Source organism: Vidua macroura, chromosome 5 (genome assembly GCF_024509145.1).
Source record: "Vidua macroura isolate BioBank_ID:100142 chromosome 5, ASM2450914v1, whole genome shotgun sequence".
Classification (NCBI taxonomy): domain Eukaryota; kingdom Metazoa; phylum Chordata; class Aves; order Passeriformes; family Viduidae; genus Vidua; species Vidua macroura.
The window spans coordinates 25,116,688-25,134,115 of NC_071575.1; the positions used below are offsets into that span (position 1 = coordinate 25,116,688).

The following is a 17,428-nucleotide window of genomic DNA, read 5'->3' on the forward strand; positions in this document are numbered from 1 at the left end:
AAACACTCCTCAGGTAGCACGTTTTCAAAAGAAGCTTTACTTTTCAAATAATCCTAGGATGAAGCTTACAAGGACTATGCTTCAACAGCTAAATGCTTCTTAAACAGCATGCAAAGAACCAAAAAGGAACACTTCTGCAGGAGGAAATGGAGGTGAAACCTTCTCCTAGCCAAGGCTGCTATATGCATACACACAGAAACAGACCAAGATTTAATCAGGTTCCTCAGATGCTTAAATATGGTACAAGAGCCTGCTCCTGCTTCCACTGTCAATCTTAGGAGCTGACACAGTTTTGGCCAGTCTCTCAGAGCTGTTCCACGTCTGGCCAAATCTGTCAGTGAAGCCATACCAGGCAGGAGATGTTCCTCTACACAAACAGCCATTTGCTGGAGCTACGATCACAGCAGTTTGCACACGCCATGAGCACAGAAACAAGCATCAGGAACGTGGTGCAGGTGACAGGCAGTGTCCTTTGTTGCCTTGCCAAGAGTACATAAAATGCTGTCTGCCTCATATGGTTGGATTTCACACTCTCTTTCCAGAGGTGTAAAAGATTACATCAGATCTTTGACTTACATTGGCTTAAACAGCTGCAGTAGTCACAGAGGGATTGGATGGAGGAAAGTTGGGATAAAGCACAACAGTGAGCACATGCCTGCAGCTCAGCCACCCCAGGGCAATGTCTGGAGCCTCAGAGAGGAGTGGGAGAGCTTTGCATACAGAAGAGACTACCACTTGCACCAAAGGTTTCAATCCAAATGGCTTTGTCTGCACTGAGGGCTGGAACTGTGAAATTTCTATAGGCTTTTGAGTTCTGTCTGTGAACATATAGAACACAAATATCCCTGGACCTTCCTGGGGCAGCCAGAGGCTACAGTACCAAATCAAGAACCATCACAGAGTACACAAGCTCAAGCTGCACGGTTCTCATGGGAGGTCATAGTCCACACAGCAGATTTGTCCATGGCAGTGAGGTGCTCATTGATAAATACCTTTGACATTACTAGTACAGTACGTATCAATTTGCAATGTTCCAGAGACCTAAGTACAGCTGAAACATGCTAGAATTAAACTGGTCAACTAATTTACTGTAAATTTTGCCAATAATCTGTAGCCCATAGATCCGCGCAAGCAGAATGTAAAATACTCCAATAGTGATCAGGCAGCCACAAAAACTATTCCACCTGTAACAGTGGCACAGATTCCAGCTCTCAGAACAGTGTGGTATGCCACCTTTTGGGCAAGTCTTTAGGCCTCAGTCCCACAGAAGGCTATGTTTTCAGGACCAATTAACTCTAGAGACAAGAGGAGAAACTGGTGATGATATACCCAAAAGTAACTCACAAGACTTGTTCTAGCAGCTTGATTTAACCACTGGAGCCAACTATAACCAATACCTAATTATGTTTACCTGTAGGAATTCAGATGGAGATGCAGCATTGTACCATGAATTCTGCCCTGGAGTTTCTGCCAGGATTATTGTTGGGTTTCAGCTCTTTTTTGAAAAACAAAAAAAACCAAATAGATTACTATTTACAAATTCTCATAGTGATAAAAAAAGGCTCCTGAAAGTTTAACATAAAAACATGAAGATTGTCCTATTGTTCTCTCCATTAATGCAATAATATTTTCCATTTCAGAGGGAATGGCTAACACGTTTCACAGAAGAGCAACTAAATTGTCTACATGCAAAGTGCTATCAAAAGAGAGGGTGGGGAGGGAGAAGAAATATTTTTCTCCCCATTAACTTCTTCCAGGTACAATAGCACTAGGAGTTTATGTGTACTAACAGCACTAAAAATATTTTTAAGGCACAAATGCAATTGTTTTTTTATGACCCTGATTCAGCAAGGTAGACAGACTTCTGGTTAACTTGAAGCATGTTGAGTAATACCATTGACTTTAATGTGATTACTCATGTGCTCAAAGTTAGGGGTTCTGCTGTACTGTACAATTTGCAGGTAGTTAATGGAAAAAAAGAGATAACTCTAACCCACATCAGCAATTCTGGGACCGGTCAACAATTTTATAGAGTCAAAGAACCTTATCACAACACATAAAGGAGAAAGCAACGAGAAGAAAATAAATCTTGATGAAATATGAAAGACCTGACATCAGCCAAAAAATATACTGCTCTCTAAGAAGACAAAAATCCAGGCAAGTGAGGCTACCAAAATTCCCTATCTGTTACATGAGTAACAGATTATGAGGAGCTATAAAACAGCAACAGGAAGCTTGTTTTTCCCTATCATTGTCCAGGTATGATTTTCTCTAGCAGAAATATATAAAGTAAATTCTTTAAAACAACAAAATAAAGGAAGTATCCCAAGAGAGGTAGTAAGTCCAGCAGACCCCCACCACCACCAGTGTAAAAGAGAAAATTAAACAGGATATGATTTTTTCCATAAAACTGAATTATTTCTTTCCATGAGCCTTCAGAAACAAAGATGAAAATATTTTTCCTGGAATCACTTTTTCCACAGAAAGCAGAATGAGGCTAGAAATAGAGGGGTTAAAAAACTTTGTGACATTAAAATAGCAATAAAGACGTTGTTTCTTCAGTTCATCAGCCCATGATGAAGACATCAGCTGCTCCCTGCGGGAGGAGATCCTGCCCTATCCATCTTAGGTTTGTCCCAAGGTATTTGATGACAGCAAAAGGAAGAAAAAGGCTTTGAGTAAAGTTCCACATGCCCAAATCCCAGAAATGCATGTCCCTCTTCCATCCACAAAAGGGGAAAGCCCCAATCCCCCACGCTGACAAACCAGAGCTTCTACTACAGACATCTTCAGACTTCTCACAGCAAGATGAAGTTGAATGTCTAAGTCAAGGCAGAGTAAGAATAGGGTTTGACCTGCTGCAAGCTATTTCAAATTGAAAACAACAAGAAGAAAGAGTGTCACCCCACAAATGGCACAGAATTTCAATCTGTTCTCACTCTTTGGTTATACACAGTGAGGTCTACGTAATGACCTCTTACATTCTTCCCCTCACATCCAAATGCATTGCTACAGTCAAAGGCAGAGTAAGTTCCTTCATCCCAGGGCACTCAACTGCCTGCTTGGGGCTGTGTCATATTTTCTGCAATCACAGGTAGTATATTGTTGGGCCAAGAATATATTACTTACTTTGGCAGATTTCTTTTACTCCAAATCAGTTCTGTAAAGCCATAATGATGCAATTGCAGCAGAGCAGTCAAATGCATATTAAGTGCATATAGAAAGCAAAACTAACTTCCTCTCTCACTGTAGAAGTTGCTTTTCTGATTCCACAAAATATGTTGTCCCTCTTTATTTCTCTGTCTGCTTTTATCACCTATTTCCAATCAGTAGTTATTAACCTACAATTGAAATGGAACAACTGGATATAATGGAGATGAAAATAAAGTAACATAGCATTAATATTCATCCAAAAAATGAGTGGTGCAAATCACTAAGTTCCACAGCAAACAGGGCTACTCTCCTGCAGAATTCTTATGTGAATAGGGGAATATTCAAGGCATATCTTATAATGTATTAGTCCACTCTTTTCCAAATAGGATTGTTTTCAACTTCATTTTTGTTATGGAGAAATAGCACACATATTTTAGAGGAAGCATTTTTATAGAAGGTACTCCAAATTACAGCTAAATCAAAGATTTCCACTGCTGCAGGACCTCTTCAGAAGTCACGTCAGTGGCTTGGATCACCCTGTTGAATAGAAATGCTCCATCTCTGCTTTTGCACCAAACCAGAGCTGTTTGTTTCTGCCTTGGCTTCCATCTTGGGCCACCTTTGTATGAAAACAAACAGTTTACACAGTACAAACTCACAACTGATGACTATTTCCATTGTCTGTCTTTTTAAAATATCAGTACCATCACCTCTCCTTTGGATTTGCACACGGGAGCGAAGGGAAAAAAAGCTTTTTGTGACCTACAAAAGCCTTACTTGAAATAATTCTCTCCGACTTGAGGCCTTTTGGAATGGAAGGGATATATTGTTTTGACTTGATTAAAGCTGAAAAGTTGATTTGACATCCTGTTGTCAAGGAAACCAATTCACACACAAAAGAAAACAGTTGTGATGGTATCATTCAGACTATTCAAGTGACCTTAGGAAGAAAAAAAGGCTTCAGTTCCAAAGATTTGTATTCAACTCACTTCACCGCTGTAGAAATAAAGATCATTGCTCTTTATGCTTATTGGAAAGCAGTTTTCAATCTGGGAAAAGAAAAATGCCACATCATCTTCCATCTGCCAGATCCAATACTTTGCTGGCAATATACACGTAAACACACCTACCATTTATTTGCCTGTTTCAAAGAACCACAGAAAGACTCACACTGAAGACTCATAGGGAAGGAGAAAGAATTTCTTTAATTGACAGGACTGTGATAAATACCCCCTGACACATACCCCACCTATTGAACAGCAGCTTGCAAGCCAGGTTTTGAAACATCCTACTTCAAATAAACCTTACCTTGAACACCGCATTGTTTGCATCCAGCTTTGTTTTCCTGGGAGACATGAAAGACCAGCAATTTTTTTTTCTCTGCCAGCCTCCTAGATCTCTCAAAAATGGAGTTTTTCCATGCATGCAATAAATGAAGTTTACCTATGCTCACTCTTCCTACTCAGAGAATTCCAAAGAGTCAGAACTATCCTGGCTGACCACAACCACCACCATCCAGCTTTGCAGTCCATGCAAGTCTCACAGAAGTTTCATTCCCTAACAGTCTGTAAGTAGATTGGAGAAATGAAACTTTCTATCTGCTCACACGCTGTAATTATACATCTCTTTCTCCAATGGCATAGCCTTGCCTGGCTGAGTGAGCAGATGACTAAATAGCAACTTGTCTCAAATTCAGCTTAGGAAAAAAAAAAAAAAAAGCATGATATTAATAAGGAGGGAAGTATACTGAGAAATAAATGCCAGTGTTCTTACATTATTGTCATTTAAGGGCATCACACCAAAGGTCACAGAGATAATAAGCCTCAGTCACTTTCCATTTGTTACACAACATAGAAATTTCCACAGCATTAATGAATATCTTCTCCCATTCCTGGCCAGCCAAGACACTGCATTATTTCCTCCTAGACAAGTACCCAACCCTTGGAATTCATTATTTCCATCACTTCTTGCAGCACTTTGTCCTTAGGGTTGATCATAAATGCCACAAGGTGGCTGTGACTGAAGCATCAAATGCCTGAGCCTGACTTTCTGCTAGAGCATTTTTGCTGAAAGAGCATACAGAGCTCATTGGTATCTTTTGTAATCATATATGTATACACACAGACATTCATATGTGCTCTCTTACAAGTATCTTAAACTCCTTGCAGACCACGGGGGAAAAAAATTGACATTTTCATAATTTGTGGATATTGCCTGATACTTATATATTGAAATAATAGTTATGCTACCAACACCAACTGACCACAACAATAGAAGATACCACAGGACAACTGCATTTATACTTAAAATGATGACAACTGGGAAGTAATTAGTTCTTGGAACAGAAATGACATTCATGGAAATGTGGAAGGGCTTCTACGAAGTGATATACTGCTTAAAACCTCTTTATTTCTAACAAACTGCTAAGATAGCACAGCTGAGCTATATAGAGAGGAATGCCTCATTTCTAATCTGTACTTCATTGTATTTTAAGTTTAGGAATTTTGCATAAATATAGATAGCAACAGCTGAAACAAATTCATACTGTTCCATAAACTGAGAGTTTTTTAAGATGACAAATTATTATTTCCACTGTTCACTGTAAGTATAAAGAATATGCAGATGAAAAGAGAATATTGAAGGCTGGTAGCTTTGTACAGTTCTGAAAAGGACTAAACTTTATGTGCATAATTAAAATAAGAGAGCGAACAATGAAGTCCAATCCCAAATGCTGAACTAAAATAAGCCAAGAGTATTTGGTGCATGCAATCAAACCACCTCCACCTCTGTCCTCCAAACTGAAACACTGCACTCTGCATTTTGACAAACACCTTACCTTGGTATTTTCTCCTCTCCCACCCAACAATCTCAAAGAGCAAGAGCCAGAAAGAAGAAAGCTGACAGCACCGCTAAGCTTACCCACAAACAGGTCCATACTCTTTTATGAGTTTTGTGTGGTTTTCCCAAAAACCCTGGAAGAAAGAAAAAAAAAAACCACAGTATTTTAGAGAAGTGCTTAGCAGAAGCTCTATTACACACTGTTTGTACCACTCACACAAACCTTTGAACCTCAGCCAGGAGAACCATGGTATTAACCCATAACCTCACCTTTCGAATATTGGCCATATATGATGAACATAGAGTCTAGAAAGGATGGCTGGAAAAACAAATCCCAACCCGAAAAAATATCTGGACAGCCACAAAACATGTTTTCATCAACATTTATTCTCCAAACTTTGTTACCATTTCATGATTTATTATTTTTAAACTAACTGCATCATTTTGGTCCTGACTTAGTTTTTTTCAGATATGCAAATGGATGGAAAACCAATACAGAAATTAATACGAGGATAAGTATATGACTTACTACACAAAAGGGAAGAACAGGGAATATGACAAGGTCATCTTGTTTTGGTTTTAGTCATATTATCAAAAAAAGCCCCAAACCTGCTAAGTCAGAGCTCAGCACAAGGCAGTCAGCTGGTATATTCCACAGAATAGTAAACAGATTTATTTTTTAAATTTTTACCATTTTTACTGTCTTTGATTTTCATAATTGAAGAAAATTCATATCCATTTATCTAAAAAAACCTGTCACTATACTCAATTGTTAGTGTCTTAAATGAATTCAAATTGATCAATCTAAAGAAGGTGTGCAAAATATATCCCTGAAAATGAACGATAAAAAAATTGTTTTAATGAAACCACAATATTTGAGGACTGTGCTCCATTGTGTTTGCAACTTGTCTATGGAAGAAGTAACCCATTTGATTGCATTATCTGCATTTATATTAATGGAAGACAGACTATCATGATCTATTTTCATTCTTAAGAGAAAATTCACTAAAAAAGTAAAATACTTATGTCTCATATTGAATCTTTCTTGTTTTTATGACATAGCACAGAATATTAGCTAGAACAATACAACTACTGTAAATACATCTGCTGCTGACATAAATAAACCACCCCATGTAATGTGTGTATGCTTTGAGAGTATTTTGCCACACTAAGCAAGAGAAAATCTGGAAATGATCCGACTTAACATCCTTGGGTGCTAACTCATTGTCCAAATTAGCAAAGCACTTGCCACCACCTACAAACCTCCTCTCATAGAGTCCCTCAATTATTTTTTTATTCTTATAGTGCATTTTCTTTTTCTTTTTCTTTTTTTTTTTTTTTTAATCCTGGACTTATAATACTTTTATTCTGCAGGACAATATGTCCCCAGTTTAAGGCAAGAACTCCAGGTTCTCCTTTAGCTACAAAAACCACGGGATGATGTGTAAGAAAACATGCTAAAGATAAAATTATGAAAGAGGTGGATTAGATGACAGCCTGAGGAGAACGTATATTGCCTGAAAAGAATATATATTCTCACCTGAAAAATTCTTCACTACTAAGGTAAGCAGAAAAGCCTCACGCGTTAGCACACAGAAACTAAGGTTTCTGTTTTTGTGGTATTACAAAGCCTTTGTAATACCACAAATGGAGACAGCTAGCTCAAAAAGGCTTTTGCCTGGAGACACCATGGGAGGGGAAAAGGCACATATACATTCACACCAACCTGCATTTTAGCTATAGAGACACTCCAGCCATTGCAGGACTCCAGCCTGCAATTGCTGTAATTTCAGCATTATAAACACTGTCTACTGATGCAGGGGGAAATGCTGGGGTCAGATTCTCCAGGTGGCCATTTCAGGCTGGTCCAGCAGGCTCAGCCCACGGGCACACTCTGACCACTGTGCCCAGGAGAGCAGCCCCAGGCTGCACAAACACAGCTGACATTTCCAGCCACGCAGGGCAGGGCTCGAGGTCACCGGGCACAGCCCCACCAGGGTGCAAAGCACTGCTGTACCACAGCTGCAATGCTTGGGCAGGGCAGAGGAACATCCAGTCCTGTGGGACGATGCCAAATCAGGTCTGCTCTCCAGCCCACTTCCCTCCCAGCCTGAGCCTTCAGCAAGGACACCCACACTGCAGCCTGAACCCTGCCTGCTCGCTGTGCTTTGGATTGCAAGCACGCACATAGGTATTGCACTTGCTGTACCCACCAGCTGCATTCCAGTGAGCCAGCAGGATATTAACATTTTCAAGAAGCCTAGACTTTAAATGATTCAGTGAAAAAGCTTTCCAGAAAGCCAGCTCCTTGGAAGAACTGCTTCTGGCTCACTACATTAGGGGGGTCAGACAGAACACATTTCAAATCTGATCTGTTAACCAGTAACTGGTTTTCCACCTCCAGGACTCCTAAATAATTGCACTGGCTTAAAATTAACCACAATTAATTTTTTATCCCTAAAGTGAGAAGTACTAGCCTGCAGGGTAGGGGAAGAGAAGGAGTTGAAAAGCACCTAGGAAAGACTGTGAGAAAGCATCTCCGGAGTAAAAGAAGCTTTAATTCTCTACACTCCAGGACACTTTCTCATGCCGTGCAGCACTGCACACACATACTTGCCACTACCAGCCTCCATTGTTCACTCCTGGGACCCACTGCTGTCCTGCCTACTTCAGGGCCTGGTAAGGACCTGGTAGCAGGTCTTGTGGCAGCAGGCCTGGGAAAGAGAAGCCAACAGCACACACAGGACCCTATGGAGCTGTGTTGGCTGGACTGTAGGCAAGGCAGAGAGCATGTGCATGTATCCCTTACATACCGAGGTACACCTTTCAGTTGGAGGAAGCTGGAGCCATAAAAAGGCCCCTGTGTTTGCTCTTGATGGCCACAAGGAAAGCCAATGAACCTGAATGGTCTCAGAGTGAGGGGATATGTCACATCCACACAGCTGTGCCAGTTTTGCAGCATCATCTCCAAACACGGCCTCCAGTAGACAGGTACCCTGAAAACACCCTCCTCCTCCTCCCCTAAGTCATGTTTGAAGCACAGAAAGCCTCATAAGTGCTTTTGGTAACTTAGTTACACTGGCTGAGTTTGGTTTGCTTCAACCAATTATTGCAGACTTGTCCATGTTTGATAATTGCATTTGTACTTAGGATCTATGATACAACCAAGCATCTGCTCAAAATCAGCTGCTGTTTTACAAGAAAATAGGAGTAGAGACCACCTATATTTTCTTCCTTTCCTTATATTTATCCACTGGGTGACCCACAGTCAAACTCAAAAATGGCACCTGCTGACTAGAACCCAGTGGCTTTAATCTCCCTATTCCAGAAATTATAACAGAGCAACAGGGTGATTAGGAAAAGAATAATCAGGGGAAAATGGAAACATATGTATTCTGGGTTTTTTTGAAAAACAGAAAGAAACAGAAAAGCAAAAACACCCAGTTATTATGGTATGACACCATGTGTATCAGGAAGAATTGTTGTGCATTAAACACTCAGTTGTAAAAATTAAAAACATAGTTAGTAATGATGTTCCAGGTTTAAAAAAAATCACTTAGGGTTTTCTTTCTTTGGAAGCTGCAGAAGATGAGCTATCATCATCAACCCAGAAAATGGTTGGGCCAGGGGGACTTGTCACGTGTGGCCCATACAGTGAGGTACCAGCCTGAGGACAGTCCATCATCAAACAGGATAATGCAGGAGTAGGAAAGCTTCTTCCCCTGAAGAAAGCATATTTTACAGCATCTGGTGTACCATGGAAACAGCAGCTCAAGTGGGCTGACTGCTGCACACCCAGAAGGTTCTTTGTTTACATATCTGGCAGTTGCCTCCCTGCAGGGAATTTGCATTCTTCCCCTTCCTCTGAGTGTGTATCATCGGCTGCATCTGTGGATAGAACCACTCACAAGGCCAAATCCTGCTCTCAGGGGTACAGGCACAAACCCCATGGAACAGAACAAGATTTGGGTCTGCATCAAACAAAGCAAAGTCTGGTCAGTGCCAACCATTTTTCTTGAGATACTGAATGTTGAAGATTCAGCTTGAGCTGCATACATGAAAGGACTGAAATTGCTCAAGTATCCCCTCTCCTTTTTTTTCAATAGACTCTGCCACTCCAAGACAGATACTTCAGCAATTTCCTCCTCATTGCATATTCACCTTGCTAGTTCCTCACAGCAAGCAAAAAATCTGCGGCAATGTCATCTTCCCTCCTTGCTGAAAATGGTTGTAGGCACTAAGCCAAAGTTTTCAGAAAGAGGCAGTATTTCAGAGAGAAGCAAAGCACTTTGAATTTTGGGGTGTTTAACATGAGGCATATCCAACCTATTCATTTTAGTTGCTCGATACCTGCAGATCTCATGGCATCAAATGGAAAATGACTCAGATTGTATGGAAGACGCTTTGAACATTTCAGCTTACTGCAAGTGGAAAACAAATGATGTGGCTTATGAACTTCGCTGTGTTCCTTTGGGGTCATGAGATAAAATGGTTTGAAGAGAGCCACAAAGCTGGGATCCAGCAGATGCCTGCCCCTGACAGTAACTCAAAATCTGGACTCCAAAACAGGTCCTAGAGAATGCAATGAGGGTAGCCCTCAAATTCTGTAGTGTACTGAATGTCACAAAAGCTACTGAGCTCTGTGGAGATGGATGTGATGAGCCCATTAAAATTCATTGCAAGTGGGAAATATTACCCATGCAAGATCAACCAAGGGAAAAAGGCTTCTTTTGTTCCACCCTTCTGAAAAGTATCAGATATGATCTGATGTCAGTGACTTTACCAAGACACCCTGGATTCAAACTTGTGACTCAGAAACCAAAGATGCCACATCCCATAACTAGTCCCATATATGCTCCAGCTTTATCACCCTATATCAGATGGGATGCTCTGTTTCACTGTGATATTAATAATCACAGCATCATTGTTCAAGTGCACATCTCATATCAAGAGATAAAAAAATCTATACAGTTATTTACGGTACATAATGACAATAAATATTTTTGGATCAGATTTTTAGCATTCAATGGGCTTTTGCACATCCTTTTTCCTTAGACCATCTGAAAAAGAAAATTGCTAATAACCTAGTACCCAAAATGATTTTTTTAACACAAGCTAACATTTAATTAAAGTAACCTTGTATCTGTCTCCAACCCTCTTTGAAGGAATGACCCCAGACTGTACATCAGCTCCAGTAATAATCCTAGTGAAATCACTAGGATGCCAGCAGACAAGAGGAGGAACACAGCATGAACTTCTAAGCAGCCTGATTCTGAGCTATGTACATAGTTTGTTTCCTTTGATCATTACCATTAATGGTTGTCCTCTGTGTGTAATTTGGCTTAATTTATGTGTGTGTCATTTCCGATTTTAAAAAACACATATAGCCCTTCTAAATTTATTAAAGGCAGCCTTCGTACCCTTAATAGTTATTAAGAGAGGTTAGTGTTATATAATTAAGTTAATCTCATCTGTAAAGGCTAATTAACTGAACACTAATTGAATCTACATATGAAAATTTGGACAATGTGTTCTCATTACACAATTTTTAAAAAATTACCTGAGCTAAATACCAAACAAATTGTAAATTTCTTTCCTTCTACCTTTTCAGATCTTTAATAAAAATTAAGTGGGCAGGTTATTTCTGTGTGCTGTATTAGTCCTTGTTGTCCTTAACAAAGAGCTGTTATCTCACTTGAGAGAAACAGCTTTAGTCCCTCTCTGAAACATGGATATTTCCCCTCTTGCATGAGCTCTTCCTTTCTCTCTTACCCCATGCCCTTCATTGCCCCCTTTGTCTTCTGTCACCTCTCCTACTCAGAGAGGACAAAGGTTCTTGGGCTCAAGTCATATCACACAAAGGATAAGAAGGCATCCAGATATCACCTTAACCATATCACCAAAAGGATCAGATGGGACAATACAATTCAGTCATGCCCATTCAGCACCCCAGCTTAAAGCCACCTTGGCAGCTTCGGCAGGGCACTACCTCTATGCCCCCAAGGACCACTCAACAGTGAAGTACTCATCTCATCCTTGTCCACCTGGATGTGCCAGCTTTACAAAAGTAAGACAGGCTTTGGACCCTTTTCCGAGGTTTGTCTTTTCTTGAGATATTTACTGTTTAAACCAGTCAAGTTTCCAAATGGGAATCAAGAAAAGCACATCATCTTTTCTGGTGTTTGCTGTTTCTCCCCATTAGCCAGGTTAATGGCTCATTCTAATAAGCTGGTAACTGAAGAGTTGGAGGGAGGGGGAGCCAAGGAAGCAAACACCCAGTGGAAAGCCTGACCTCAACAGCATGCAAGATTTCTCAGTGCTTGGGACCCTGAGTCCTCAAGCTTTCCTCGCAAAACCCACCATATGTCTTTAGCATCAGAGTTGAAACCATCTGCACTGCCCAAGTGGATGGCTGGATGGAGTTCCACCCAGTTCACAGTCCCTCAGGTGCCCCATGGCAAATACTTAATGGAAAGAGGGTCACAGGAATGGAAAATGGGATATACTGCTTGTTTACTTTCTTTAGGAAAGTAACATATTTCTAGGAGAGGCAACAATGGAAGATAAACAGAGATTTCAGTAATGCGTTTGGTCTGGTGGCTGGGGAACCATTGCCACACCAAAAAGGATGAAAATCGGGACAAAAAAACCAAAAAACAGTAAACATCAAAGCTGTAGGGAAGTGAGTATGAATAGAGTAGAAAGAAAAGGTACAGCCAGGAAAGGGGGAAATCCAGAGTTTTCTCAAGGGTCAATCCTGGGACAAACCTTGTTCAATGTTTGGAGGACTGAGTTTGGCACAAAAGGGAGTCAGATTTCAGTGAAGTACATGGTTCTGAAAAGACAGATCCTTTCCTCAGCAAGCAGAGAGACTGAGATTGTCATACCAGAAGAACTGGATGTCCTGAACAACTGCACCAGAGGAGTCTAGTTGAAACCAAAGCTTCATGCCCTTAGAGAGAGACTATTTTAACTCCAAGAATTTCTGTAGTAGTAGACGAATGCTTGAAAATAAGACAGAAGTGAAAAACCTGGATGGACACATTAACCATAAGATAAGGATGATGGAAAATGTATGATGGAAAAAAGTGTGATGGGAACTACAGATGTAGAGTATCTGGGATAGGCTTTCTCTGGAATGCTGCGTGTAAATCTGATGAGCTGCCACATTCAAAAGGAATGAATTAAGAATGGAACAACTGAAAAAAAGGGTTACAAGGATCTTTGGGGAATAGAAGGCCTGTCTTACAAGTCATAATTAGGAGAGTCCATTTTAGCTAACCAAAGGTTCGTTTTAGCAGACCAAAGGGAGAAAACATGCTTGCTGTCTAGAACTGTACTGGGAGGAATCACCAGGGAGAGAAAAATATCTATTTAATATAAAGGTCTACATTACTAAAAGATCAAAGTCATATAAACTGGCTGTGGATAAATGTTGCTTGAAATTAGATAAAAATTATTGACTATTGAAGTTGCAAGATTTTAGAAGCCTTTTAGTCAGGACAGTGGGGACAGAAACCAAGATGTGGATGCTTATAAAAATGAAATATAGGATGAATAACCCAGGTCATCTACACCAGCCCCTGAAGGAGATCTACAGTCACTTCTAGAATAAGAGGGACTCTTCTCATGGAAAAGATTTACTACACTTTCACATGTGCACACTGCATTCACACTTCTAGTTGACTCAACTTTCCAACTCACTCTCATATAGATATAGTCTCATACATTAATTCTTTTTGTCTCTTTTTTCAATCTCAGTTCACTTTAGAGACTTGATTTCCTCAACATCTCTGGGCTGTTAAATGCCAATCTGTCACAGGTGGGGAGTTGGAAGTACACAAGATTAAGCAATTTGCCAAATGCCACACAAGAAGTCAATGGTAGACCCAGAGACAAGCTGAAGGTTTCACAATCCTCCTCCTTGGTAGCTTACAAAAACATTCCTTCTCTGCCACAGAAATACAGACAGTATATGAGAGAGGAAAGGAATAACAACAAATTTGATCTGTTTCTGAGCTTTCAGACATATCACATGCCTGAGGCTTTGAAGAAAGGCATGAGGAAAAGAACCGTATATGCACGGCTAACTCTAAAATGCTTTAAGTAGAGGGAGGTTTCTTCCTCACCCAACTATTAGCTTGAGTTACTCTTATAGTATGCATAGCTACAAATGTAATTAAGTCATAAAATGATCCAGACCCTCAAATTATTCCAGCTGCTGTATTCAATTCTCTGATTATTGCAATGATGAATTCTCCAGTGTGATTACACTGGCTAGAATAATATTTCTTTTTATCTATGTGAAAGTTACCTGCTGTTAGCTTAGACCTTGTTTATATCTAGTATAGAGATATAATTGCAAACTTACTATTTTTACTAGGACTATTGTCTAAATAACACTTACCCCTGCTAGGCCCTTATTTTACTTCATAGTAAATGTCATAGATGACACCTATTCAGGCTTCTAGGAGCCTTCGTCCAAACCAGAAAACATGTCATTATGAAGACATGTACAAAGAGAATTACAATTTGTTCAATGTGTGTTCATGAAAGGCTCCATATGAGGTCTTACAGACTCACTGCAGTTTCTGATCCTTTGATAAACATATATTTATAGTAAGTCAAGAAACTAGAAAAAAAATAGAAAGGAACAATGGATTTATTTCTTTTTACTAAAGTATGTAATTTCCACTAAAAGTCTTCTAAGTTGTCTTCCTTCCAAACCAAGTGTAATTCTCTCCTACACAATCTCTACGTACATGTAATTCCACTGGATCGCTAACAACCTTTGCTGACTTAATATTACTGCATCCTCAAATTACAGCAGGAAAGCAGAGAATTACAGTGCTCTCTATAGGAGGGAGTTCATTGTACAATAGAGGACCACTGTAATGTGGATTTTCACTGTGAGCTCAATGTCTCAGATGGCTTAGCATAAGCATTCAGCACATCTCACTAACAGTGAATGAACTTTATTCATTTTCTTTGCTGGCCTTCCTTAAGAGAAGTAAAACAGTCATTGCATAATTTGAAGAAATGGAAACAACTTCTTGTAGGACATACAGACATGGCAGCTAAATCTAAGGAAAACAAAGATTTGGGGAGTACTGTAACAACACAGCAACACACAACACAGTTTCCGGTGGCATTCAAAGAAATGAGAGTTGAATTCTTTACCAAGAATGGGACTCCTTCCTCCAAGGAGCTTTTCCACTTCAGAAGAGTGTCCCCTTCCTTCTCAGACCATGAAAATGTCATTTTAAAGGATAAAATATATTAACCAAACCCATTGTGACAAAGTCTGTCTTGGGTGCCACAGAGTGCAAACATTTGAAATAAAAAAATTAACTTTGAAATAAAAAAATTGCACACATCCGTGTGCAAATTTTGCACCTTCACCTACAGAATTAGGATGACAATGATTAAGCTTTCTTTTCTGATGTAAACTCTGGGCCATCTCATACTGCTCACTAGTACCTAAGTGGGCACTATTTAGATGGGCTTCAAGAAAACCTCATCTATGGGACACAAGATAACTCATTCAGTGAGCAGTATCTTGGCCTCCTCAGAGACATTCCCCTCATATAGTGCTAGGGGTCTCTGCCATTGTTTACGAACTCTTTATAAAATCCATGCCACCTAATTTTCTGTGACCACCAAGTTTAAAACTATGAAACATACACTTAAGGTAATCACAAGTGAAAGAAGATAATCACAAATGCAGCTCTCAAATTTTGATCTTTTATTGTGATGACGCTAAGACACAGAACAGTATCCAAACCAAAGCACTAAACAGCACACAGAGTCCTGCATCGAGGGAAGAGACCTGGAAAGATCACTACATGGGACAGAATTAGTCATGCCACTTAATACATTACTGAAAGATACCAGGACTATTTCTGTATTTTAACATGGCCAGACAAGCTCAGCTTCCTCTTGCCTAATTCCCACCTTGTATGGATACAGCTCTCAAGCACGAAAAGAGAAAAACGTCCCCATAGATTGTAGTGGCCTCTGATGGAGAGCAGAGCATGCTGCTATCTGCAGCACGGACAGGCCAGGCATAGGCATGACAGGTCCCTTTTGCTCCCATCTATCACATGGCACCTCTGTAAAAGCCACAAGGTTAAGGGCAGACACGTCAGCTTGACACACACAAGGCTTGAGGCGAGCCCATACATTCAGCAGGGCAGGAGGGGGAATGTGTCTGCAGCGCAGCATCTTCAGCCTAGCCATGGGAACAAACACTCCCAGTGCTTCATCCTGCTCCCAGAGTGACATGGTACCAGGTAGGACAGACCTACCCAAAGCACTGTGGTCAGAGATGGGCTGCAAGATCCTGTACAGAATGCTTTTATCTCTTTGGGAATACAACAAACTGTAGCCCCAACAGCCACATTACTGCCGGCAGTTGACTCTTCACCTATTTTAAAATAACCGTTCCAGCAAAATCTCCTTGTTTTCATAAGGGAAGTTACTCTTCGTGTTCTGTCTTGAAGCCAAACACTGCTTAAGACCCAAGCCACCCATGTGGTAGCTTGTAGGAGCTGAGCACAAAAACCAGAAACACCAGAAAACCATATCAGGCCTCCCTGGAAAGGGATTAGGAAGAGGCAGACAGAAACACACTATGCCAATTCCTGTGTGGGCTGGAGAGAGGATTCCAGAGAGCATCAGGAGCTCATATAGCACAAGGAAACTAAACAGGAGGCTGCAGTGGAATGAGAATTTGGGAGCTCTGGCAATCAGTAAGATCACTGGCTAGTACAGGATGTGTGAAGCACAGTCAGAGTTTCAACTGTGACAATTTCATAAACAGAAGAACTCAGGTTTGGAGATGGGGATTCAATTGGCTCCTGTCAGCCATTCATTTCTGTTTCTAGATCATCACTCAGGGCTGGATTCTGCAGCAGCACCAGAAAAAAAAAAACAACACCAAAACTTGTTAAGCCATCTGGGCTTGCTTCTTTTTTTAATGAATGATGCTGCACACCTGCAAACACCAGATATTTTCCAGAGGAACCAATGCATTTAGCTGTCCTTTCATAACTGAATTAATCCGCACATGGGAAAGGAGAAAGGTGAATTGGCACCCTCATTCAGTACAACACTTACGCAGGCCTAGATGCTCAGCATAAGGCCAAAGTCAAGGGCAACAACTCCTCCTCCATATCCCTGTGAATTAACCACATCCCTAAGAGACCAGGCCACTGGCAGAAAGTAACCACTGCCAGGGATATAAAACAACCTTTCCATCACATTGTCCCCATAAAGCAACCACCTGGAGGGACGGGAGAGGAAAACAGCACAACCAAGCTCCTGATGAAGACATCATCTCAGATGGAAAACTGTCAGCACTTTTTCACTCTCCTGCTTTTCTTATGTACATGGTACACCTGTACAGAGCAGAGGGTCTATACATTCCCAGGCCCAA

At 40.5% G+C, this 17,428-nt stretch overlaps 1 protein-coding gene across 5 annotated transcripts in view; it reads right to left on the reverse strand.

Moving 5' to 3' along the window:
• TBXAS1 (thromboxane A synthase 1) overlaps positions 1 to 17,428 on the reverse strand; it is a 229,573-nt gene that overhangs the window by 142,977 nt on the left and 69,168 nt on the right. For 3 of the 5 annotated variants that reach the window (XM_053978548.1, XM_053978547.1, XM_053978551.1), the window contains exon 3: positions 6,073 to 6,125. The exons of the other annotated variants lie outside the window; for them this stretch is intronic. In XM_053978548.1, the coding sequence (XP_053834523.1) occupies positions 6,073 to 6,125 (53 nt within the window). The remainder of the gene's footprint in view (positions 1 to 6,072; positions 6,126 to 17,428) is intronic. 5 annotated transcript variants of the gene reach the window in all.